Source organism: Tympanuchus pallidicinctus, unplaced genomic scaffold, assembly GCF_026119805.1.
Source record: "Tympanuchus pallidicinctus isolate F22 unplaced genomic scaffold, pur_lepc_1.0 scaffold7, whole genome shotgun sequence".
Taxonomy (NCBI): domain Eukaryota; kingdom Metazoa; phylum Chordata; class Aves; order Galliformes; family Phasianidae; genus Tympanuchus; species Tympanuchus pallidicinctus.
The window spans coordinates 5648480-5672989 of record NW_026294791.1 but is presented as its reverse complement, the minus strand read 5'-3'; the positions used below and the strand labels follow the sequence as shown (position 1 = coordinate 5672989).

At 49.2% G+C, this 24510-nt stretch overlaps 2 protein-coding genes across 8 annotated transcripts in view; both read right to left on the bottom strand.

Annotated features, from left to right (window-relative positions):
• Positions 1-13073, bottom strand: part of RAB3B (RAB3B, member RAS oncogene family) — a 51271-nt gene extending 38198 nt beyond the window's left edge. Inside the window, exons 1-2 of one of the 7 annotated variants that reach the window (XM_052666582.1) lie at positions 12942-13073; positions 611-838 (exon numbers count right to left, since the gene is read on the bottom strand). In XM_052666582.1, the coding sequence (XP_052522542.1) occupies positions 611-838 (228 nt within the window). In that variant the 5' untranslated portion in view covers positions 12942-13073. The other 6 variants (XM_052666583.1, XM_052666581.1, XM_052666584.1 and 3 more) reach the window with 6 other exon arrangements.
• LOC128072611 (uncharacterized) lies at positions 9583-16575 on the bottom strand. The gene is made up of 2 exons (XM_052666579.1): positions 15801-16575; positions 9583-11084 (listed from the first exon to the last, which is right to left on the bottom strand). The coding sequence occupies exons 1-2, from the start codon at positions 16472-16474 to the stop codon at positions 10412-10414; spliced, it is 1347 nt and encodes a 448-aa protein (XP_052522539.1). The 5' UTR covers positions 16475-16575; the 3' UTR covers positions 9583-10411.
• Between the last annotated feature and the right edge of the window lie 7935 nt (positions 16576-24510).

Below are 24510 nucleotides of genomic sequence, written 5' to 3'. Positions count from 1 at the left end.
CCCAGGAACGTTTTATTTATTTTTTCTTTAAACTGGGCCAGAAGGCTGTCATTCATGTCAGGCAAGGAGCCATGAGCAGACGGGCCCTCTAGCTCACCTGCACAAACTCTTTTCCCATTTGATTCACCAAGAAGCCATTTCTGTCAAGGCAGTTTGAAGCATATCTCTGAGGCAAGAAGGTCCCACTGCCTTATTCAAGGGGTATAAAAGTGACAGCAGAAGCTCTGTCTACAGATCACTCACTCAGTGCTCACTGAATTTTTTTTTTTTTTTTTTTTTACCTACAAGAGCTCACTCAAAAGGTTCTATGAAAAGGCTAATGATTTGCTTTGGGTTTTGCTTCAGTTTAGTAATACATTGACCCCTGACACTGAAAAGCATCAGCTTAAGACCAAAATCAAGAGTCTTATCAGTCAACTGAAGCAGCAACACAAAGAGAACTTAAGAAGAGAAAGCTATGCTGCAGGAATAAAAAGAAAAAAAAAGCCACACGAAACATATTAATACAGATTTTGTTGTTCATAACAACAATCTAATCTCCAAGCAAGCTAGTTTTGTCCCGTCTTTGCTGGGTTTAGTATGAGATATTGTTGAAAATGCTGGCACTTACCCAAATCTGCAGTTTCACCCGCTTATCATTCCTATAAACTGTTTTCACTTTGAAGTCAATTCCTACTGTGCTGACGAAGGCTGGCGTGAAAGTGTCATCAGCATATCTGAAGAGGAAGGATGTTTTACCCACACTGCTGTTCCCAATGATCAGGAGTTTGAACATGTAATCAAAGTTCTGATCCGAAGTATCTTTCTGCCTGTATCTGGCATCTGTTACTGAAGCCATCTGGAAAAAAAAAAATGACAAACATTGTAAAGGGACAATTCAGAACCTGTTTCCTTTAATTGCATACCATATGTTCAGCTTCTCTTCTTTCTAATGACTTAAGCACTACATCTACTAAAGGAAGAGTAACATACCTTGAAAACTTCTTTTAAATAATGCCTGTAAATTTCTGCTATCCTCTCTTGGTTCTAAGATCTCCAGACCCAAGAAATACACCTGTTGCACTGCTCTGTATGTAGGAGACTAACAGATGGATACTGCAGACTGTTCTGATAGTACTGGGGAAACAGCACTCTTTACTCCAGTGGCAGCTTGCCATCTCTGTTGCTCCCATAAATAAGTAGTGCAACAAGAACTAAAATCTCTGACATTGCATCCAGCTATGCTGTTTGTGGAGCAGCCAGTGAGGCAGGTGAAACTAAATAATTTTATTTTTTTTTTAAAGACTGCTAGGGAAAATCTGCATTTTTAGCTCATGCACCACCATCATTTTTATACTTACGAAAGTTTTACCCTCCATATTTACAGATTAAGAAAAATATATATATATAAAACCTTGGCAACAGGAGAAGATGAAACAGTTGACAAAAGAAATTTTAGCTATCAGCCTCAAATCCATCCAAGAGCTACTTATTCCCAAGACAGCAATTAAACAGAACGTGATAAAATGCTGCAGGCAGTATTTCTAAAGGTACATGATCTCTTTAGATCATCTAAAGGGAGCAGAGAGTTGGGGAACATGAGAAAACACAGATGAAAGATGCAGCCTTAGACTCCTCATCCTCTTGTGATCCTAAACTGGATTCAGAAACCAAAAAGTAATTGCAGAGTCTGAAACCTCAACACAGCCTCAGCTCACCAAGCAAACCTGGGCTTCTCTATAGCTTCATAGCTGCAGCACTCAGCAGGAGAAGACAAACCTCTGCCTTTTCCACCCCTATTTGTACCATAGCAGAAGACAAGGAAACAGACTGAACTAACTGACAGAGAGGAGAGGAAGGAAGTTGCACCCTGCAACAAGCCACAGTTTTGATCATTGAGGCTGTTTCAAAATCAATCCGCTGTCAAGCAGATGAAGGTTTGGGTCCTTATAAGCAGTCAGGGCTCCCTGCAAACAGGGGCAACAGCAGCTCAGATCTGATAAGCAGCTGCTTGTCCACTTTCTTATCAAATCTCACTCACACATTGGATTTCACTTGCTGAAAAAAGTGATTAATTTCCACTGTATTTAAAAAGCCTTAAACCCAAAACACTGTCCAAAAGCCAGGTTAAGCTGATATCCCAGTTTAAATTAAGTTCCCAGCAGAGGGGAAACAAATTGCTGTGCATGTTTTATTTAAGTTTAAACTGAGTTGGTTTTGCTTTATCTCTGATTACACACCTGCAACATTCCCACACAGACCTTTCACAGGTTGTGTTTGTGAGGACAGCTCTGAAGAGCTCCAGCAGCAGCTTGATACCCAACAGCTGCACTGCAGTCACGTCTTCCCACAAGCAGTTCTCTGCAGGATACAATCCAGCCCTGATACACACAGTTCTTAACTTCAGCTGCTAGTCAGTGCTTTGCAAACGCTCCAAAACAACCCAAGTACAAATTTTCTTCTCACCAGCACATCAGAAAAGTGCTCTTCTATTCATCTCCTGTAGTTCCTAACACATCTCAGCATCCAGGTGACACACACACTCAGGCACACACATTCACTGCCTCAGCTCAAATCTCAGAAGTCTCAGCTGCAGAAATTAGGAATCCAGATTAGTTGATTTGTGCCATCACTGAGCTGAAAAACAATGCAAAGTTCTCTGAATAACTTCTTTTCCTCATACAGAGATGTAATTCCACAAGTACCATTGACGATGCACCTGCACTTGATAACAAGAAAAAAAAAAAACAACCAAAAATCTCCACTCCTCCATTTCAAGTCTCCGTGAGTGGAAAAACGAGAAGACTTCATTACTAAAAGCCTGAGCAATTTAAAGATTTAGAGGTAGATAGTTTTCCACCCATCAGTGTCTTCTTCCTATTACCACCTTTATGGAAACCACCTGCAAACTCCAAGCCATTCTTTTAAATGATACACTGCTGCTTCCATTACCCCCCTAGATTGCTCTAATCAAAAGCATACCTGGCTACAAATGCCACTCTCCAATCCCAGTTAAAAAACCAATTGCAGAAGGCGACCAGCTGGAGCAGCTTTGTTAGAGGCACAATGCAGAAAATAAGATCAGAGGATACTTGCAGAGGACGCAGCGCAGTTGCCATAGAAGCACACCTCTCGCTGCCTGGCGCTGGTGGCTGGGCTGTGCACGAGGTGCTGCAGGTTCTGTAACATCACAGGCAGTGCTGGAGCACAAACATTTCAAAGAGAATTCCACCTCCTTGCTCGAATTTGACTTTTGCTTCCTCCTCCTCTGATCACTGAAGTGAAACTGCAAGGACAGCAATACTAATTCCTGATAGCACATCATTATTGAAGCTGCATTCAACAAGCATTCGAGCTGAAAGCCTTCAAAGGGCTGCCCCAGAATTTGTGCTCAAATCATCAAGCCAATTCTCCCAATTTCTTTCTCCTAATCCTCATCCCAACCTTTCTCTCACTCTCTTGTTGCTTCAGGCTTTTCCTTGTCAGGACTCCACAATGAGCTCGTTCAGAGAACAGGCAGATCCCAGCTGAAAATAATTCCTCTTTTATTTCTCCTGTTCTGCTGGGCTGCTTCTGAAGTTGATTCAGCTCCTGATGCAGCACAACTTGGGGAGCCAAGCAGAGGGCACTGAGCAGTGGGATGGCAGTCGCTAAGCCACTGAGAGGAAGTTCATCGAATCATTACAGTGCTAAAAGACCTCTAAGATCACCCAGTCCAACCCCAACCCAGCCCCCAAGCCCACTGACTGTGTCCCTCAGTGCCACGTTGCCCCAATTGTGGAACAACTCCAGGAACAGTGACCCCAACACCTCATGGGGCAGTCTGTACCACTGCATCACTAGTCTTGCTGAGAAGGAATCTTTCCTATTATCCAACCTGAACCTCTCCTAGTGCAACTTAAGGCATCTCAGCCTCAAACTCGTACAACAAAATCTTAATCAGAGCTTATTAGCCACCAAAGAACACCCTTCTCAGTCAGTGTCTCTCCTGCCTTTGGGAGGGTCTCCTTGCCTGCCCTCAGCCACCCCTCTTAACAACAAAATAGGTTCGCATCGATGGCACTTAAAACTACAGAGAAAGAAATATCTGAAGTATTAACTTGATCAACCTGTATGCACTCTCTATACTACACATGCTGTGCAATTCTGACAGCTGCAGCATCTTTTAATATTTGTTACTGCTTTATGTCTAAAGCCCAAACTGACGTTTACCACAAATGCTTTGTGTTTATATACCAGTGGCAATTTAAAAACGATTGCTTAACTGTTTTGTCATCATCAAATCATCCTTTTTCCAGAGACATAACCTCCTTTTTCTTACTTCCATCTTACTGCTTCTGCACTCAGGATCAGCCAACAAAGAACAGAAAAAAAGGCAGTACATGATTTAAAAGGACTGAGCGGTAACAGCGTGGAACAAGAGGAGGCACAGTCACAAGCACAGCTGTACCTGTTTGACTCCTGGCCATCCACAGTCACTGACACACGTGGAAGGAAGAGAAAAAGATCACCAGATATACTCACTTAAAAGCAAAAATAGTGAGGCTAAATAAAGGTAGAGGCAGAAAAAAGAATTACGTAGTATTGAAGTCAACACTCTCGACTAGGGACTAATAGATCAGCAGTCTGCCCAGGCTCACAGGAACGCGGTCAGGAGCTCTAAGAATGATACAAATGATGACAGAAACCATGCTGTTAGGCACATGGTAGGGAAGAAACAAAAAAGCAGCTAAACCAGAAGGCTTCTTCACCCCTTCTGTTCAGGACTGAGCAGCAATCCACAGGAGACATTACTCACATGCAGCATAACCTCTTTTCAATAGACTTATTAATAATTTGTTTGTTTGTTTGTTTTCCCAAGAAAGTATTAAGAAGTATGTCTACATTAAAAATATTCCAGATCACAAGCTGCACAAGTAAGTTAACTCTCTATTATAAAAACCCACTCCTTTATGTGCTCTATTGTCTGAAAAAATAGAAGTGTTGGGTTTGGTTTTTTTTTTCCATTTCATGACTTAAACTAAATTCTGAATTAGATCTCTATGTACTAATGGGATTTTACAGCCAATACATGCTGTCCTGAGACGAAAGCTCATACAGGAAATAAGGCCGTGACCTTAAGGTCTTATATGCTAGGGCTACAGGAGAGATTTATCAGAAGCAGAAAACACACTATGAGCAGTTAACAAAACTTCTAATAAGTATGGCGAGCAAGCGATAGTTACCAATTTAGATCTATAATCCATGAGACAGATGGAGGCTTTGCTGTGAGTTATATGAATCAAGAGTGGTCACTGTTGAACCTGCGATGTAGAAGCAAAAGGATTACCATGTTTATGATAAAGATGAATATTACGTAAGACACTAATGAGTAGATAGATGAGACTGCAAACACACTGCTGTATAAAGCTCTGGACTTCCTTCACTGGAAGTAGAAGGGAAAGCCCCGTGGCACACAAAGCAAAGAGAAGCGGTGTTTGAGATAGTAACAGACACTGAGATAACAGTAGATAACTGAAGCTATCTATAAATTTTAAACAAAATTTATGAGAGAGAAGTCATCTAGGTTAATCTAAAGTTTAATTTCCTGAGATGCTCTAGAAGTGGATGCAAAACCTCGGATGGGAATTGTTACACCCTTCTTCCTTGTTTGAAGGAAATAGAGCCACGGAGCACCTGAAATGCACCTGCATGTACTGCTCTGCACACAGCCTGGGTCAAAGTCTGCTGCACGGCGATTACAACTGGACATGTAAATGCAACCCCCTTACAGCACATCTATGTAACAATACCTGCCTTAAAGCAATTGTTATTCCAGATTTAGACCAGAAAAGTGTTACGGAATTCAGTCCTCTTTCTCACACTTACTATGACCTGAAGGCCAATTTCATCTCTGATGCATTTCCTCTCCAGAAAACAAGGGTGAACCCCACTGTGCTACCTTAATTTACACTGCACTGCCTTGTGGAGTGTGCTGGAACACCCAGGCAAACTCAAACTCTGGAAATAAGCTGCAGCCACCTATTCTAGGTAGCAATTTGGAACCAATTGGAGGACAAATCCTTTCTCATGACCCACACAATTGATAATTGTCCCACTTGGCACACAAAGGGACACCTTGCACTTGCCCAGACTACTCCACATTTTGCTTGTTTCCTTGTGTTCTCACAGCTCTGTCCTCTGAAGTTGTTCTCTGTAGCTGCCTCTGTCTCTCATCTCAACACTGTCAATGGTTGCAAGGAACCTTTTTTTTTGAAGTGTCATCCAAACAATTGAATTGCTAGATCTAGAATAAAAATAAGTCAAAAGCATAAACAGAAAGAAAATATTTTCTTTCTTAGTTACAGTAAAAACTAAAACTGATTTATTACTGAGTCCAGTAATCTTCACAATTAGATTTTTTGTAGTGGATTTAGTCTGGAATTTGCACACAGTTATTAAGTTGCATATATAATATGCATGACAACTAAAGAAGAATAACCTTTAAGCAAGGCAGTCTGTTTATTACTACCTGTTTAGATGTGAGCTTTAAAAAGTCTAGGATTTAGGAGATCTAGATCTAGATCAAAGATCTAGAACGTAGGAATTCTTAACAGGTGTGGATGTGGAACAAAACTCAAAACTCAACCTGTGGCTGTTGTCCCTGTTCCATCAGCTCTCTGCATTCACAATGACAATATGCAAGGCAGCAGGCAGGGGCAGTTGTCAGACGGATTTCCTCGAGGCATGTGTTTCTCCATCTCTGGAACCATGCCTCTCACATTTCCTGCCCAACATCCTCAATTTCAGGGTCAGAACAAAACTCAGGAAGAAGAAATCTGTTACTTTAGTTTTACAATAGCAAAAAATGTAAGGAAATAGAAGTTCCCATCTTGTTTACTTTCCAGATTTACAGTTCTCATTTGATTTCACCTGGGATAAACTGGTAATTGTGAAATACCTTTGAGTGTTTCTCTACTGAATATACCAAGGCTGCACAATAAACTCACAGCAACACACGGAGCAGATGCGCAGCAACTCTATTCCAGGACATGTGGCATTCACTACTGGTCCTTCTGCAGGTGGAGGGCTGGGAGCAGGGTAGTGCTGCATGGAAACACAGCTCCTTGCAGGGAGCTGTGACCTGGCTTCTAACTGTGCTGTTAATAAAGCCAGCTTGGCTACTTGGGATTCATAGGACTTAGAGCTACTGTCTGACCATAACAAGGTTTAGCACGCAAGAAATATTTACCACTCTTTGTACACCACCAGGTCTAAAACCTTTCACCTTTGTGTGAAAGCAAGCTGCTGTCCTGAGTAAACTTGGTTTACCTGAGTAAACCAAGTAAACCAGGAGACTGGTTTTGTCTTGTAGGAACCACCTACAAACCAGAATCACGAGGAGACAGGGCCAGTGCTCTGCAGTACAGGTGAAGTTTGTTCTGCTGTCTTCTGTCCTCACATCTGCAGCAGAGCATTTGCCATGAGCGAGTGAGTTACTTGGCTTTTTTGTGCTCTGATGTCCACTATGCTGTGATACAGGAGGGTTGCTAAGTAGAATTACAGGTGCCTCTATACTTCATAGGTTTTAACTAACTAGCACTCCCAAACATATAAGCCTGATAGTGTCAAAGACCAAACAGTAACAAGGACGGAGCAATCAAAACACGGATTCATCAAAGCTCACTCAGCACTGCAAAACTTCCTGGGGAACTACAGGCTGGTAAGCTTCACCTGTGTGCCTGGGAAGACGATGGAGCAGATCCTCCTAGAAGCTATGTTAAGGCACATACGAGATAAGGAGGTGATTCGAGACAGCCAGTATGGCTTCACCAAGGGCAGATTGTGCCTGACCAATCTGGTGGTGTTCTGTGGTGGAGTGATAGCTTCAGTGGATAGGGGAAGGCCGATGGATGTCATCTATCTGGACTTCTGCAAGGTCTTTGACATGGTCCATCACCACGTCCTTCTCTCTAAATTGGAGAGGTGTGGATTTGAAGGATGGACTGTTTGATGGACTAGGAATTGACTGGCTGGACGCAGTCAAAGGGTTGTGATCAATGGTTCTGTGTCAGGGTGAAGGCTGGTCACAAGCAGTGTCTCTCAGGGTTTGGTCTTAGGACCGGTGCTCTTCAACATCTTCATCAGTCACACAGACGATGGCATTGAGTGCACCCTCGAACAATCAAACACTGAAAGGCCAGACCACCAGGACCCCTTGAAGGCCTGCTGTTCCATGCCGCTTTGAGACCTCTGCTTTGAGACCTCTGACAAATCTGCCGACCCTGCACCAGGCCTATCTGGGCCAAGTGGACAGGCCAAGCCAGCAGAGCCAGTTTGAAGCCTGGTGCTTGGTGGCGACAGGCTGCTACTCCTGAGCAGGGACCATCTTGCTGACACTCTTCTGGATCCAGACAGGGAGCACTGAAAGGCCAGACCACCAGGGCCCGGTGAAGGCCTGCAGTTCCGTGCCTTTGGTCTGCTGCTTTGGGACCTCTGCACGGACAACTATGCCGACCCTGTACCGGACCCATCTGGGGCAAGAGGAGAGGCCAAGCCAACAGGGCCAGTTTGAAGCCTGGTGCTCGGTGGCGACAGGCTGCTGCTCCTGAGCAGGGACCATCTTGCTGACACTCTTCTGGATCCTGATAGGGAGCATTGAAAGGCCAGACCACCAGGGCCCGGTGAAGGCCTGCTGTTCCGTGCCTTTGGTCTGCTGCTTTGGGACCTCTGCAATACTGACTCTGCTCAGCCTGAACCAGACCCATCTGCAAGGAAGTCCAAGCTGATGGAGCCAGTTGGAGGCCTGGCCCTGGGTGTCAGCGAGCAGCTGCTTTTCAGGGAAGGCCAGCTTTTGCTCGCTGTCAGAGACCAGGCCATGAGAGCTGGAACGGCCAAAGCCATCCCAGATAAATGAAACTATGGCCAGAGCCACAGTCAGGGAGAGAGTCAGGGTGAGTTTCATCCTGTTCTCTCCCAAGGAACAATCCAACACACAAAGTGGCTGCTACCTTGAGCGGAGCTCCAGAGGTAACCTCCAGTACAGAGCGGCTGCCCTGCGTATCTGAGCTGCCGGAGGCTGCCAGCGTGACTGTGCCAAGACTGATAGGGTACCTTGAAAGGCCAGGCCAGCAGGGCCCCTTGAAGGACTTCTGGTCCCTACCCAGTGGCTGCTGCTCTGGGCCCTCTGTAACAGTGAGTCCCCCTTCCTGCAGCTGGGACCAACCAGGGCAGGGCAAGGCCCCAAAACACATGGGGCTGCCGCCTTTCTGTTCCCTCATTCCTAAAGACAGTACTTATTTCTCCAGCAAGAGCAGCGCCAAAGTGCGTATGTCAAGGATGCTGGCTGCTGTGTGTGATGTTGTAAGCAGGATTAATACCATTGATCCTGTGCCTTAAAGGTGCCTTACAGGCTAGCCAGCGTGCCTATTAGGACACGGGACCTCCCAGTGTACTCAAGGTCACTCCAGATTATCTCACGTGGAACATTGGCATCCTATCAGGATGTGCTCTCTTCTTCTGGCTCACTGTGCCTGTGCCTCCTCACAGTCATAGATGCCTTTTTTCTCCCAGCCCAGTTCCCTCCCTTTACTCCAGGCCTGTGCCCCCAAACCAGCACACAGCGGCTGTCTCTTGCAGCACCACCTTTTGTGGTACTCATACCCCGGGCCCCTTGGCACCAAAATGACACGTCCTCCAGTAGGTGTGCCTTTTATTCATCTCAAACCAGGTCGTAACCATTAGCAGTCTCCTTTCTCTGACATTTTCCCATGGAAGCTCATGTGGGGAAGTCTCTGGACTCCCAGGACACGCTAGAGACACAACAGCACACCAGTGTGGTTAAAAGCTGTTATTCTGCTTTATTGTTAAGCACTACTTTGTTTATACATGTTAGCAGAGCATTCTGCAAAAACACTCTTCAGTCGTTCACACAGAAGCTTATCCAATTAGAGTCGTGAGATGTTCGTTCTTCTTCTAAGGGCGTCCTTGGTTCTCATGCCACTTGTCTTGCTCCACAGCTGCTGGTCTGAACAGTTTTTTCTTGCTCACAGCTGTTGCTCTGAACAGTTTTTTCTTACAAGCTCACACCATTTCCTCTGTTCTCTGAAAGTGAACAGGGGACGATCACAGTGAGAGGGAAAAAGGCTCGTATTACAGAGCGTAATTTTTCAGGGCTTGGCTTCCTTTGGAGGTAGTTCACCCTCACAGGACTGCTCAGTGCAGCACATGGGGCTCGCACCACCTCCAGCAGGCCCCGTGTTCCACAGGGGGCTTCCGGTGGGTGTCACCCTGCCAATGAGCGAGTCCTTGGGGAGAGGTACTGGACCTTTGGGAGCCTGCTCTCCTTGAAAGCTTTCACGGACAAGGTCTTTGTGGTTCCCTCTCCCCACCAGCAGCCCCCTTTCCTCTGCAATGCATCTCAATCACTCACCTGTTCCAGAGGTCTTTCTGCTTATCTCCAGAGACGATGAGCAATCCACAGTAGGCACTCAATGAAGATGACTACCAACGCCCCCGTAATGAACGAAGCTAATGTGTGCCGAGCAGTGTAGTCCCAGAGGAGGTCCAGGGGGTATGGCAAGCTGAAGGACTTCTTCGCCATACCCAGGGGCTCCTGCTTCAGGCCTTTTGCAGTGATGACTCTGCCGACCCTGTACCGGACCCGTCTGGGGCAAGTGGACAGGCCAAGCCAACAGGGCCAGTTTGAAGCCTGGTGCTCGGTGGCGACAGGCTGCTGCTCCTGAGCAGGGACCAACTTGCTGACACTCTTCTGGATCCTGACAGGGAGCATTGAAAGGCCAGACCACCAGGGCCCGGTGAAGGCCTGCTGTTCCGTGCCTTTGGTCTGCTGCTTTGGGACCTCTGCACGGACAACTTTGCCGACCCTGTATCGGACCCGTCTGGGGCAAGTGGACAGGCCAAGCGAACAGGGCCAGTTTGAAGCCTGGTGCTCGGTGGTGACAGGCTGCTGCTCCTCAGCAGGGACCATCTTGCTGACACTCTTCTGGATCCTGACAGGGAGCATTGGAAGGCCACACAACCAGGGCCCCATCAAGGCCTGCAGTTCTGTGCCTTTGGTCTGCTGCTTTGGGACCTCTGCACGGACAACTTTGCCGACCCTGTACCTGACCCATCTGGGGCAAGTGGATAGGCCAAGCAAACAGGGCCAGTTTGAAGCCTGGTGCTCGGTGTCGACAGGCTGCTGCTCCTCAGCAGAGACCATCTTGCTGACACTCTTCTGGATCCTGATAGGGAGCATTGAAAGGCCAGACCACCAGGGCCCGGTGAAGGCCTGCTGTTCCGTGCCTTTGGTCTGCTGCTTTGGGACCTCTGCAATACTGAGTCTGCTCAGCCTGAACCAGACCCATCTGCGAGGAAGTCCAAGCTGATGGAGCCAGTTGGAGGCCTGGCCCTGGGTGTCAGCGAGCAGCTGCTTTTCAGGGAAGGCCAGCTTTTGCTCGCTGTCAGAGACCAGGCCATGAGAGCTGGAACGGCCAAAGCCATCCCAGATAAATGAAACTATGGCCAGAGCCACAGTCAGGGAGAGAGTCAGGGTGAGTTTCATCCTGTTCTCTCCCAAGGAACAATCCAACACACAAAGTGGCTGCTACCTTGAGCGGAGCTCCAGAGGTAACCTCCAGTACAGAGCGGCTGCCCTGCGTATCTGAGCTGCCGGAGGCTGCCAGCGTGACTGTGCCACGACTGATGTCATGCCGGCTTTGTGATGTCACAAAGGAGACTGTGACAGAGCTGGGGAGGACTTGGAAGCCTGCTGGCACTGCTGCTGTCCCCAGCAGAGGACGTTCTGCCCAGCAGGATAGTGGGCCCAAACCCCTCATGTTTTGGGCATTGCCCTGCACTTGTCAGCAAGAAGGAGCCGTGGCCAGAGCCACATCCAGGCTTCTTTCAGTGGTGGCTCCGTTAGGGAAATCAAAACACGATTCACCTCAAAAGCCTTTGGGGGCAGTGTGCAAAGCCCACTTGAGAGGAAAGCCAGAAGCTGAACAGTTCACTAGGCACTGCAGAACTATGAGCCCCCGACACAATTCTGTGGCCCAAAGCACAGCTGAAATGACTGCCTTGGGATATTTCTCTGTGTGCTGGGGAGGCCCGGAAAGACACACATCCCCTTCCTGCAGCTGGGACCAGCCAGCGCAAGGTAAAGCCCCAAAACACGCAGTGCTGCCATGCAGCTCTGTCATCGGCCCTTTTTGACCGGCATCAGACCGCAGGAAAAGCTCCTTGAAACACCAACATTATGGGATAACGACAGCCAGCGTGCTCATCAACGCTGCCTTTGCTGCTTTGCTACACCTGAGATGTAGTAAGAAACTGAGATAATAAAGCCTAGGACCCACTATACTCTCTAGTTGTGACTTAGTGCATCCAATCTGAAATGAGAGCAGCACAGTTCTGTCAGAATTACAAGTCAGTTTGGTTCGGAGGCCGGTGTGTGCTCCTGCCTCCTGAGCTACGTTACAAACCCTCCCGATAGCACAGCCTTGGAAGCAGCGCTCAGCACCCAGGGCTCAGGAAACACGCGCACCGTCACCACCAGGTGCAAATAACAGGAAAGAACAGCTTTGAGCTGCGTGCTCGCACTCGGCAGTACGCAGATGCAACTTTGCCAATGCCACCGCAGCCTCGCAGCCGAAACACCGCCACAGCCACATCGCATCGCGGCGCGCACACAGGGCACGCCTGTAGCACGGGAACGGGGCGGCTGTGTGAGCCCAGCAGTGACCCCGCTGCTGTGCAGCCGCTGCAGAGATCCGTCAGCACAAACACAGCGCTGTCCTCCGCGCCCCGCGGGCACCGAGAGCGCGCACCGCCGTCTCACGGACCACCCGAACGGCACCGCTCAGCTCCCGGCACCCCGAGCCGCCCCGAGGGCCTCTGAGCGGGACGGGGCGAGGCGACATGAGGCGAGACGCGGCGCGTTCCCGCCCGCGGCGCGGACGGCGCCCCGACGGGACTCCTACCTGAGCCGGCGGGCAGGAGCGGAGCGGCAGCGCGGTGCTCGGATCCCGAGGCCGGTGCTCGCGTGGCGGGAGTCGCCCCCTCGCCGGCACCTGAGGCGGCTGCGGAGGCGGAGCCGCTGGCAACGCCCGAGCGGAACGGAGCCGCGGCGCGGTCCCGGCCCGCTGCTCTGGGGCTGAGGGCGGGATGTGAGCTCCGAGCCCCGCGGGGATCCCGTCGCGTGCCGCTCAACCCACGCTGCGCTTCGGGGACGGGGATCGCCTCGGGAGGCTGCTGGTGAGGAGAGCTGGTCCCTCGCACCGCGCCCGCGTGTGAGGTGGCAGCGCAAACTCTGGAGCACGACGATAAGCGGCTGCTGCTGCTGCTTCACTGTTGGGAAGGAAAACTGGTGAGCCAGCGGTGTGATCCCTGCAGCGCTGGTCTGGAGGTGTGGTGAACCAGCTACAAATGACCCTGTCATGCTTAACATCCTACATACAGACTGCACGTGCAAATTCAGAGCCTTGCTTTGTGCTCTGGTCTCTCTGTGACTGGGAAGCCAAACATCCATGGGACAATGTGTCCAATGCTGATCCTCCGCAGGCACAGCCATCTTGCTGACCCTTTTCGCAGATCCTGATGAAGTACGCTGAAAGGCCAGGCCAGTAGGGCTTCTTGAAGGCCTTCTGCTTGGTGCCCAGGGGTTGGTCTTACAGGCCATCTGTAAGAGGAACACTGCTGACCCTGTACCAAAGCCATTTGGGGCAGGAAGAGAGGCCAAGCCTATAGGGCCAGTTTGAAGCCTAGTGGTCAGTGTTGACAGGCTGCTGTTCCTGAGCAGGGACCATCTTGCTGACACTCTTCTGGATCCTGATAGGGAGCACTGAAAGGCCAGAACACGAGGGCCCCGTGAAGGCCTGCTCTTCTGTGCCTTTGGTCTGCTGCTTTGGGACCTCTGCAATACTGACTCTGCTCAGCCTGGACCAGACCCATCTGCAAGGAAGTCCAAGCTGATGGAGCCAGTTGGAGGCCTGGCCCTGGGTGTCAGCGAGCAGCTGCTTTTCAGGGAAGGCCAGCTTTTGCTCGCTGTCAGAGACCAGGCCATGAGAGCTGGAACGGCCAAAGCCATCCCAGATAAATGAAACTATGGCCAGAGCCACAGTCAGGGAGAGAGTCAGGGTGAGTTTCATCCTGTTCTCTCCCAAGGAACAATCCAACACACAAAGTGGCTGCTACCTTGAGCGGAGCTCCAGAGGTAACCTCCAGTACAGAGCGGCTGCCCTGCGTATCTGAGCTGGGGAGGCTGCCAGCGTGACTGTGCCAAGACTGATAGGGTACCTTGAAAGGCCAGGCCAGCAGGGCCCCTTGAAGGACTTCTGGTCCCTACCCAGTGGCTGCTGCTCTGGGCCCTCTGTAACAGTGAGTCCCCCTTCCTGCAGCTGGGACCAACCAGGGCAGGGCAAGGCCCCAAAACACATGGGGCTGCCGCCTTTCTGTTCCCTCATTCCTAAAGACAGTACTTATTTCTCCAGCAAGAGCAGCGCCAAAGTGCGTATGTCAAGGATGCTGGCTGCTGTGTGTGATGTTGTAAGCAGGATTAATACCATTGATCCTGTGCCTTAAAGGTGCCTTACAGGCTAGCCAGCATGCCTATTAGGACACGGGACCTCACAGTGTACTCAAGGTCACTCCAGATTATCTCACGTGGAACATTGGCATCCTATCAGGATGTGCTCTCTTCTTCTGGCTCACTGTGCCTGTGCCTCCTCACAGTCATAGATGCCTTTTTTCTCCCAGCCCAGTTCCCTCCCTTTACTCCAGGCCTGTGCCCCCAAACCCGCACACAGCGGCTGTCTCTTGCAGCACCACCTTTTGTGGTACTCATACCCCGGGCCCCTTGGCACCAAAATGACACGTCCTCCAGTAGGTGTGCCTTTTATTCATCTCAAACCAGGTCGTAACCATTAGCAGTCTCCTTTCTCTGACATTTTCCCATGGAAGCTCATGTGGGGAAGTCTCTGGACTCCCAGGACACGCTAGAGACACAACAGCACACCAGTGTGGTTAAAAGCTGTTATTCTGCTTTATTGTTAAGCACTACTTTGTTTATACATGTTAGCAGAGCATTCTGCAAAAACACTCTTCAGTCGTTCACACAGAAGCTTATCCAATTAGAGTCGTGAGATGTTCGTTCTTCTTCTAAGGGCGTCCTTGGTTCTCATGCCACTTGTCTTGCTCCACAGCTGCTGGTCTGAACAGTTTTTTCTTGCTCACAGCTGTTGCTCTGAACAGTTTTTTCTTACAAGCTCACACCATTTCCTCTGTTCTCTGAAAGTGAACAGGGGACGATCACAGTGAGAGGGAAAAAGGCTCGTATTACAGAGCGTAATTTTTCAGGGCTTGGCTTCCTTTGGAGGTAGTTCACCCTCACAGGACTGCTCAGTGCAGCACATGGGGCTCGCACCACCTCCAGCAGGCCCCGTGTTCCACAGGGGGCTTCCGGTGGGTGTCACCCTGCCAATGAGCGAGTCCTTGGGGAGAGGTACTGGACCTTTGGGAGCCTGCTCTCCTTGAAAGCTTTCACGGACAAGGTCTTTGTGGTTCCCTCTCCCCACCAGCAGCCCCCTTTCCTCTGCAATGCATCTCAATCACTCACCTGTTCCAGAGGTCTTTCTGCTTATCTCCAGAGACGATGAGCAATCCACAGTAGGCACTCAATGAAGATGACTACCAACGCCCCCGTAATGAACGAAGCTAATGTGTGCCGAGCAGTGTAGTCCCAGAGGAGGTCCAGGGGGTTTGGCAAGCTGAAGGACTTCTTCGCCATACCCAGGGGCTCCTGCTTCAGGCCCTTTGCAGTGATGACTCTGCCGACCCTGTACCGGACCCGTCTGGGGCAAGTGGACAGGCCAAGCCAACAGGGCCAGTTTGAAGCCTGGTGCTCGGTGGCGACAGGCTGCTGCTCCTGAGCAGGGACCAACTTGCTGACACTCTTCTGGATCCTGACAGGGAGCATTGAAAGGCCAGACCACCAGGGCCCGGTGAAGGCCTGCTGTTCCGTGCCTTTGGTCTGCTGCTTTGGGACCTCTGCACGGACAACTTTGCCAACCCTATATCGGACCCGTCTGGGGCAAGTGGACAGGCCAAGCCAACAGGGCCAGTTTGAAGCCTGGTGCTCGGTGGTGACAGGCTGCTGCTCCTGAGCAGGGACCATCTTGCTGACACTCTTCTGGATCCTGACAGGGAGCACTGAAAGGCCAGACCACCAGGGCCCCGTGAAGGCCTGCTCTTCTGTGCCTTTGGTCTGCTGCTTTGGGACCTCTGCAATACTGACTCTGCTCAGCCTGGACCAGACCCATCTGCAAGGAAGTCCAAGCTGATGGAGCCAGTTGGAGGCCTGGCCCTGGGTGTCAGCGAGCAGCTGCTTTTCAGGGAAGGCCAGCTTTTGCTCGCTGTCAGAGACCAGGCCATGAGAGCTGGAACGGCCAAAGCCATCCCAGATAAATGAAACTATGGCCAGAGCCACAGTCAGGGAGAGAGTCAGGGTGAGTTTCATCCTGTTCTCTCCCAAGGAACAATCCAACACACAAAGTGGCTGCTACCTTGAGCGGAGCTCCAGAGGTAACCTCCAGTACAGAGCGGCTGCCCTGCGTATCTGAGCTGGGGAGGCTGCCAGCGTGACTGTGCCAAGACTGATAGGGTACCTTGAAAGGCCAGGCCAGCAGGGCCCCTTGAAGGACTTCTGGTCCCTACCCAGTGGCTGCTGCTCTGGGCCCTCTGTAACAGTGAGTCCCCCTTCCTGCAGCTGGGACCAACCAGGGCAGGGCAAGGCCCCAAAACACATGGGGCTGCCGCCTTTCTGTTCCCTCATTCCTAAAGACAGTACTTATTTCTCCAGCAAGAGCAGCGCCAAAGTGCGTATGTCAAGGATGCTGGCTGCTGTGTGTGATGTTGTAAGCAGGATTAATACCATTGATCCTGTGCCTTAAAGGTGCCTTACAGGCTAGCCAGCATGCCTATTAGGACACGGGACCTCACAGTGTACTCAAGGTCACTCCAGATTATCTCACGTGGAACATTGGCATCCTATCAGGATGTGCTCTCTTCTTCTGGCTCACTGTGCCTGTGCCTCCTCACAGTCATAGATGCCTTTTTTCTCCCAGCCCAGTTCCCTCCCTTTACTCCAGGCCTGTGCCCCCAAACCCGCACACAACGGCTGTCTCTTGCAGCACCACCTTTTGTGGTACTCATACCCCGGGCCCCTTGGCACCAAAATGACACGTCCTCCAGTAGGTGTGCCTTTTATTCATCTCAAACCAGGTCGTAACCATTAGCAGTCTCCTTTCTCTGACATTTTCCCATGGAAGCTCATGTGGGGAAGTCTCTGGACTCCCAGGACACGCTAGAGACACAACAGCACACCAGTGTGGTTAAAAGCTGTTATTCTGCTTTATTGTTAAGCACTACTTTGTTTATACATGTTAGCAGAGCATTCTGCAAAAACACTCTTCAGTCGTTCACACAGAAGCTTATCCAATTAGAGTCGTGAGATGTTCGTTCTTCTTCTAAGGGCGTCCTTGGTTCTCATGCCACTTGTCTTGCTCCACAGCTGCTGGTCTGAACAGTTTTTTCTTGCTCACAGCTGTTGCTCTGAACAGTTTTTTCTTACAAGCTCACACCATTTCCTCTGTTCTCTGAAAGTGAACAGGGGACGATCACAGTGAGAGGGAAAAAGGCTCGTATTACAGAGCATAATTTTTCAGGGCTTGGCTTCCTTTGGAGGTAGTTCACCCTCACAGGACTGCTCAGTGCAGCACATGGGGCTCGCACCACCTCCAGCAGGCCCCGTGTTCCACAGGGGGCTTCCGGTGGGTGTCACCCTGCCAATGAGCGAGTCCTTGGGGAGAGGTACTGGACCTTTGGGAGCCTGCTCTCCTTGAAAGCTTTTACGGACAAGGTCTTTGTGGTTCCCTCTCCCCACCAGCAGCCCCCTTTCCTCTGCAATGCATCTCAATCACTCACCTGTTCCAGAGGTCTTTCTGCTTATCTCCAGAGACGATGAGCAATCCACAGTAGGCACTCAATGAAGATGACTACCAACGCCCCCGTAATGAACGAAGCTAATGTGTGCCGAGCAGTGTAGTCCCAGAGGCGGTCCAGGGGGTTTGGCAAGCTGAAGGACTTCTTCGCCATACCCAGGGGCTCCTGCTTCAGGCCCTTTGCAGTGATGACTCTGCCGACCCTGTACCGGACCCGTCTGGGGCAAGTGGACAGGCCAAGCCAACAGGGCCAGTTTGAAGCCTGGTGCTCGGTGGCGACAGGCTGCTGCTCCTGAGCAGGGACCAACTTGCTGACACTCTTCTGGATCCTGACAGGGAGCATTGAAAGGCCAGACCACCAGGGCCCGGTGAAGGCCTGCTGTTCCGTGCCTTTGGTCTGCTGCTTTGGGACCTCTGCACGGACAACTTTGCCAACCCTGTATCGGACCCGTCTGGGGCAAGTGGACAGGCCAAGCGAACAGGGCCAGTTTGAAGCCTGGTGCTCGGTGGTGACAGGCTGCTGCTCCTGAGCAGGGACCATCTTGCTGACACTCTTCTGGATCCTGACAGGGAGCACTGAAAGGCCAGACCACCAGGGCCCGGTGAAGGCCTGCTGTTCCATGCCTTTGGTCTGCTGCTTTGGGACCTCTGCACGGACAACTATGCCGACCCTGTACCTGACCCGTCTGGGGCAAGAGGAGAGGCCAAGCAAACAGGGCCAGTTTGAAGCCTGGTGCTCGGTGTTGACAGGCTGCTGCTCCTCAGCAGGGACCATCTTGCTGACACTCTTCCGGATCCTGATAGGGAGCATTGAAAGGCCAGACCACCAGGGCCCGGTGAAGGCCTGCTGTTCCGTGCCTTTGGTCTGCTGCTTTGGGACCTCTGCAATACTGAGTCTGCTCAGCCTGAACCAGACCCATCTGCGAGGAAGTCCAAGCTGATGGAGCCAGTTGGAGGCCTGGCCCTGGGTGTCAGCGAGCAGCTGCTTTTCAGGGAAGGCCAGCTTTTGCTCGCTGTCAGAGACCAGGCCATGAGAGCTGGAACGGCCAAAGCCATCCCAGATAAATGAAACTATGGCCAGAGCCACAGTCAGGGAGAGAGTCAGGGTGAGTTTCATCCTGTTCTCTCCCAAGGAACAATCCAACACACAAAGTGGCTGCTACCTTGAGCGGAGCTCCAGAGGTAACCTCCAGTACAGAGCGGCTGCCCTGCGTATCTGAGCTGGGGAGGCTGCCAGCGTGACTGTGCCACGACTGATGTCATGCTGGCTTTGTGATGTCACAAAGGAGACTGTGACAGAGCTGGGGAGGACTTGGAAGCCTGCTGGCACTGCTGCTGTCCCCAGCTCAGGACGTTCTGCGCAGCAGGATAGTGGGCCCAAACCCCTCATGTTTTGGGCATTGCCCTGCACTTGTCAGCAAGAAGGAGCCGTGGCCAGAGCCACATCCAGGCTCCTTTCAGTGGTGGCTCCGTTAGGGAAATCGAAACACGATTCACCTCTAAAGCCTTTGGGGGCAGTGTGTGGCCCCACTGGCACACATGGGGCTGCCGCCTTTCTGTTCCCTCATTCCGTGACTGTGCCAAGACTGATAGGGTACCTTGAAAGGCCAGGCCAGCAGGGCCCCTTGAAGGACTTCTGGTCCCTACCCAGTGGCTGCTGCTCTGGGCCCTCTGTAACAGTGAGTCCCCCTTCCTGCAGCTGGGACCAACCAGGGCAGGGGAAGGCCACAAAACACATGGGGCTGCCGCCTTTCTGTTCCCTCTTTCCTATAGACAGTACTTATTTCTCCAGCAAGAGCAGCGCCAAAGTGCGTATGTCAAGGATGCTGGCTGCTGTGTGTGATGTTGTAAGCAGGAATAATATAATTGATCCTGTGTTTAACAGCTTCATTGTCTGAGCTCATGACAAGCTCTGAGCGTGTAGAATAAAACTGTATCCCTTAGAAGCAGTTGCAGTTGCTCCATCTCCCTACCAGTTGATTTTGGGAAGCAAGAAGAAAACACATCAACTGCAGGAAGAAAACAGAACTGTCTTTATGTGAATAGGTAGCACATAGGTGCTTCTTCCCTCTATGAGGAATAAACTGCTTACATGCCCCATGCTGTCTCTGCAACGTGCAAATATCTTTATCAGTGCTAAATGCACCAACATTCTTAAAAATACAGTTTGCAAACTGATCATAATATCAGAATCTGCACGATAAAGTGACATCCAATTTGTCCTGTGCTGCCAGAAGAGCTGCTCTTACGCATAGCATGTTGTGTGGTGTCCTGAAACACTCAGAAAGCAGCAAGAACATCTGTAGTTCCTACCAATTAATATTTCTGCACTACTTCTACCTGCCCCATCCTCTGCTTGTGCAGAACAGTTGAAAAATGAGTAGAAAACAGTTCACAAATGGCAGAAAAGGATTTCTAACTCGCAACCAGTTACCTCCAGCCTTACCAGACTCAGTCATCCTGGACTGCCTTGCAGCCCTGCACAGCTCTGCCTGCAGCTTCCCTGCAATGCCATCACATCTTTTTGGGAAGGTGAAGCTTTGCTGTTTCCTCTTCATCCCCAGATCGTTGCAGGGACATGTGTTGTCAGTAGAAGGAAGAACATGGGAGCAGCTCAGAAATACTCCACTGTGTCTACAGCCTGCTCCCTGCACCTTGTTTGACAGGCTGCTCTACTCCCATCCAGGGACAACGCCAGCAGCAGTAGTGTGTCACCTTCCCAGTCATAGCCTGGAAGCCTTGAAGCACAGGTCAGTCAGTTTCTGCTTCCAGAGTAGTTACGGAAAACCCTGAGTTCTTTCTCTCTCGCTTTTGTCCCTAATCAGAGGAATCTAGCAGAGTTAGCCATTACAAAATTATGCCATGTTTATCACAACCTGGAGAAGATCACACAAGTCTCTGATCCATTCCCCACTGCTTGGAGGGTGACAGCCTACAGGAACTGGCTGGCAGCTGTCAGTGGGGATGCCTCCTCAGCACGCGGACATGTTGGCAGCAGGCTGGTGCTGCAAGATGAATCAGTACCTCTGTTAGGAGTGTGCTCTGGACAATGGCAGGCCTGGGAATTGTACGCAGCCACTCCTTGTGCCAGGCAAACTTTGAAAGGAAAAGCAAACTTGACTTTATTTGACTAACCCACTTAGCAAATCAGCACCTTTTTCTTGGAGAAAGAAAAGGGGAATGCTGCTATAATATAATAATAATATGCCAGCTAGTTCTGAAACAAAGTGACTTTCACCAGTTTGAAAGACATTTGTGGTGGGTCCTTGGTTCCTGCTGCAGGCTGCAAGCTCCCCTGCCCAGATAGCCCCCAAAACAACTTACACAGCTCTCTGGAGGTTGAATGCATCCTCTTACATTATCCTTGTCCTTTCCTTGAAATGCACATGGATTGGCAGTGGGAACTTCCACTCCTTTCAAGGATATAGGACCTTGCATTCATACAGGTTTAATATCTCTTCAGAGCTGTTCATACACAAGCTGGATGTGAGGACAATGAATGAAGCTTGTTAGCAGTTTGATACAAGGCAAATACGATGGCAGACAGACATGGGGATGAAAGTGCATTTGCCTGGGTAAACTCAGCATGCCAGAATGATGTACAGTGCTGGCAGTGCGGGTGCTTTTGCCTGTTGCACTTCTGTTCCCTGCTGTGAAACATGGCTAAGGAAAGGCTTCCCGAGCCTCTGGCTGACACCTCCTTAAAGCCTGTTCAGCCCGAGGTGTGCAAAGCAACCTCTGTTTCCAGGCAGCCAGATGGCTAGCTGCAATCTAGTCACTCTTTAATTAACTTTGCATTTTTTCCTCTGTGGGTTGTTTCTGGGAAGAAGGGAGCTGACAATATGTTTGTTTACATGAGATTGGCACTTCGTTGGGTCTAAACTAAGAATTTTGAATTGTCTTAGGGTTTTTCTATTCCCATAAATGGAGAATCTGAGGGGATTTCTGGGATGTATCTGACAAAGTTATGTAAATACAGAGATTTACTGCAAGTTATATGCAAATAGATGTGCACACAAAATGAAGCTGATGAGGGCAAACTAATCTGAGACCTTGGTTACTGCACACTGTTGAGATGCTGCAGTGTATAATTAACTTTTTACTGAACTACAACAAAGACTGTCGTGCAGGAAGCATAAAGTTACACAACATACATACAACAGCTCTCAGATGAAAAGCTCAAGATGTATGCCTCTGCATGGCAGAAAACACCAACCAGGATTTGTCATTTGATCTAAATCAAACAACAGAAAGGTGTCAAGAATCTGCATTAGGAATTAGCACCTAAAATACCCAGCTATAAAACTGGCAGGTAGCAAGAGAAAAATATTTGTGTGTAAGTAACAGACCAAAAGTAAGTTTAGCTTTCAATCCACATACAGTCAACAGCTTTTCTATTTTTTTAACTAGCTGCCCCTCACATCAAGCACTCATGTCACATGGCAGCACTCATGTCACATTCTGTCAGGACCCCAGATAAACACCAAGTCAGCTAGCAAGTGCCAAGCTCCTTGTTCGAGGTCTAGAAAAGAGCAAATACAAAGGAGGAAGGGGAAACTGTACCAGCTCACTGTGTCTGAGCATACAAAAGGCAGGAAGGATTAAAGAGAAAGCTAAATAGCAAAGAAAAAAGGATTATTGGTGATTTTCTCTGCCAGAATTAGCTAGGGACGGCAGGCAGAAAATGCTACAGGAGAGGGAACACGTCAGAGAAGCGAAGGAGATGAGATTTGAATAAAAATGGTCTTAAAGGTAAAGGATGCACATCTCTCATCAGTGGGAGATCTCCACAGAGTACTTTAAACATTTCTTTGAGGCAGTGCTGCTTCTGACATCAGAACGTGTTGCAAAGCAAGGCTTTGGGACAAACTTTGTAAGTATTGCAGGCTATGATTTCACTGCAGAGATAAGACAAGGGCAGAACTGCTGTGAAAGTATGCCTAGAAAATCACAAAGTTGTACTCTGCTATTCTGAATCAGAGTTGTTGTGTGTTTTTTTTTTTAATTATGATTTGTTGAATCGTATTTCAGATGAGCAAGCAGAGTCCTCCCCCTGGTGGCAGGCAGAAACAAAAATGCAGCAATGAGTTTCTACAGCTGTGTTAATCAAAAGCTACAAATGAAATAAGACAGGACCTATTTTTTATTAGGTCAACTGACCCAGCTAGGGAAAAAATACTAATCTGCAGAACACAGATCCTTTTTCTGGACTTACAGATAATTACTTACTTTGAAGGCTGATATAACTTGAGAACAGTTGCTGAGTTCAACTTGTTGGTTATTTATCAGATAATTTCCAAGAGAAGCAGAATATAAAACCTGAGGAGTAACTTTTAGTAGCTGAACAGGGTAATTGCAGTGTGCAACAATCCCTTTATCTCCACCACGTCCTTGTCTTTTATCGCTCAATTGAGATTTACTGACTAAAATCCCTTTAAGGCAGAATGTTCTGGAAGGTGAAATTCCTAACGCTACTAACAGTAAAAATGGACTCGGTAGGCAAGTGGGTTTACTGTATCCGGCTGTCTTCCCCAGTAAATGTCCTCAGGTAGATTTTCAAATGTTATCAGTAGAAAACTCTCTGTTTGTTGTTGGAAGTCAGTGCAAGTGCCTTTCAGACAGGATTTTTTTCCTTTTAGATGAAGGGTTTCTGTGGACGAGGGGAGAGCAGCATGTGTGGTTTATAGTGGCTTTAGAGGCTTTTGGCTGTTTCCCATAGCATTCTCAGAGATATGGATTTAGTACAGGCTAAGTAAATGGACAGTGAAGTGAACTGAAAACTGGCAGAACTGCTAGGCTCAAAGAGATTAGTGGATTGTGGAGTAACCGAGGTGTGGGCACCTTTGGCAAACTAGCAGATGATACACAACTGGGGAGGGCAGATGATAACCAGACACTTGTACTGCTGTTCAGAAGGACCTCAACAGAGAAAATGGGCAGAGAAATGGGCAGAGAGTTATCAGGAAGTTCAACAAAGAGAAATGCAAAGTTCTTCACGTGGGAACAAAGAACCCATGGGTACAACAGGCTGGAAAGCAGCTTTGCAGAGGACATCAGGGTCCACATGAAGAACAAGTTGAACAAGATCCAGCAATGCACTCATACCAGAAAGTCAAGCTAGATTACTTCTTCCCTTCTATTTTTCTTTTCAACTCCAGTTGAAAACCACTGGATATTAACAACTGTTTACATGGGTGCATGGTGATAGGACAAGGGGGAATGGTTTTCAACTAAGACAGGGGAGGTTTAGGTTAGATACTAGAAGGAGGTTTTTCACACAGAGGGTGGTGACACACTGGAACAGGTTGCCCAAGGAGGTTGTGGATGTGGAGGCATCCAAGGCCAGGCTGGATGTGGCTCTGGGCAGCCTGGTCTGCTGGTTGGCAACCCTGCACATAGCAGGGGGGTTGGTGGTCCTTTTTAACCCAGGCCATTCTGTGATTCTGTGACATTACCTTAACTTCAACAACATATATACTATAGGAATAGCTGAATTATTATTACATGAAAAGCATCTGTTGTCTTTTAATTACACAAAGGAGAAACCTTCAGC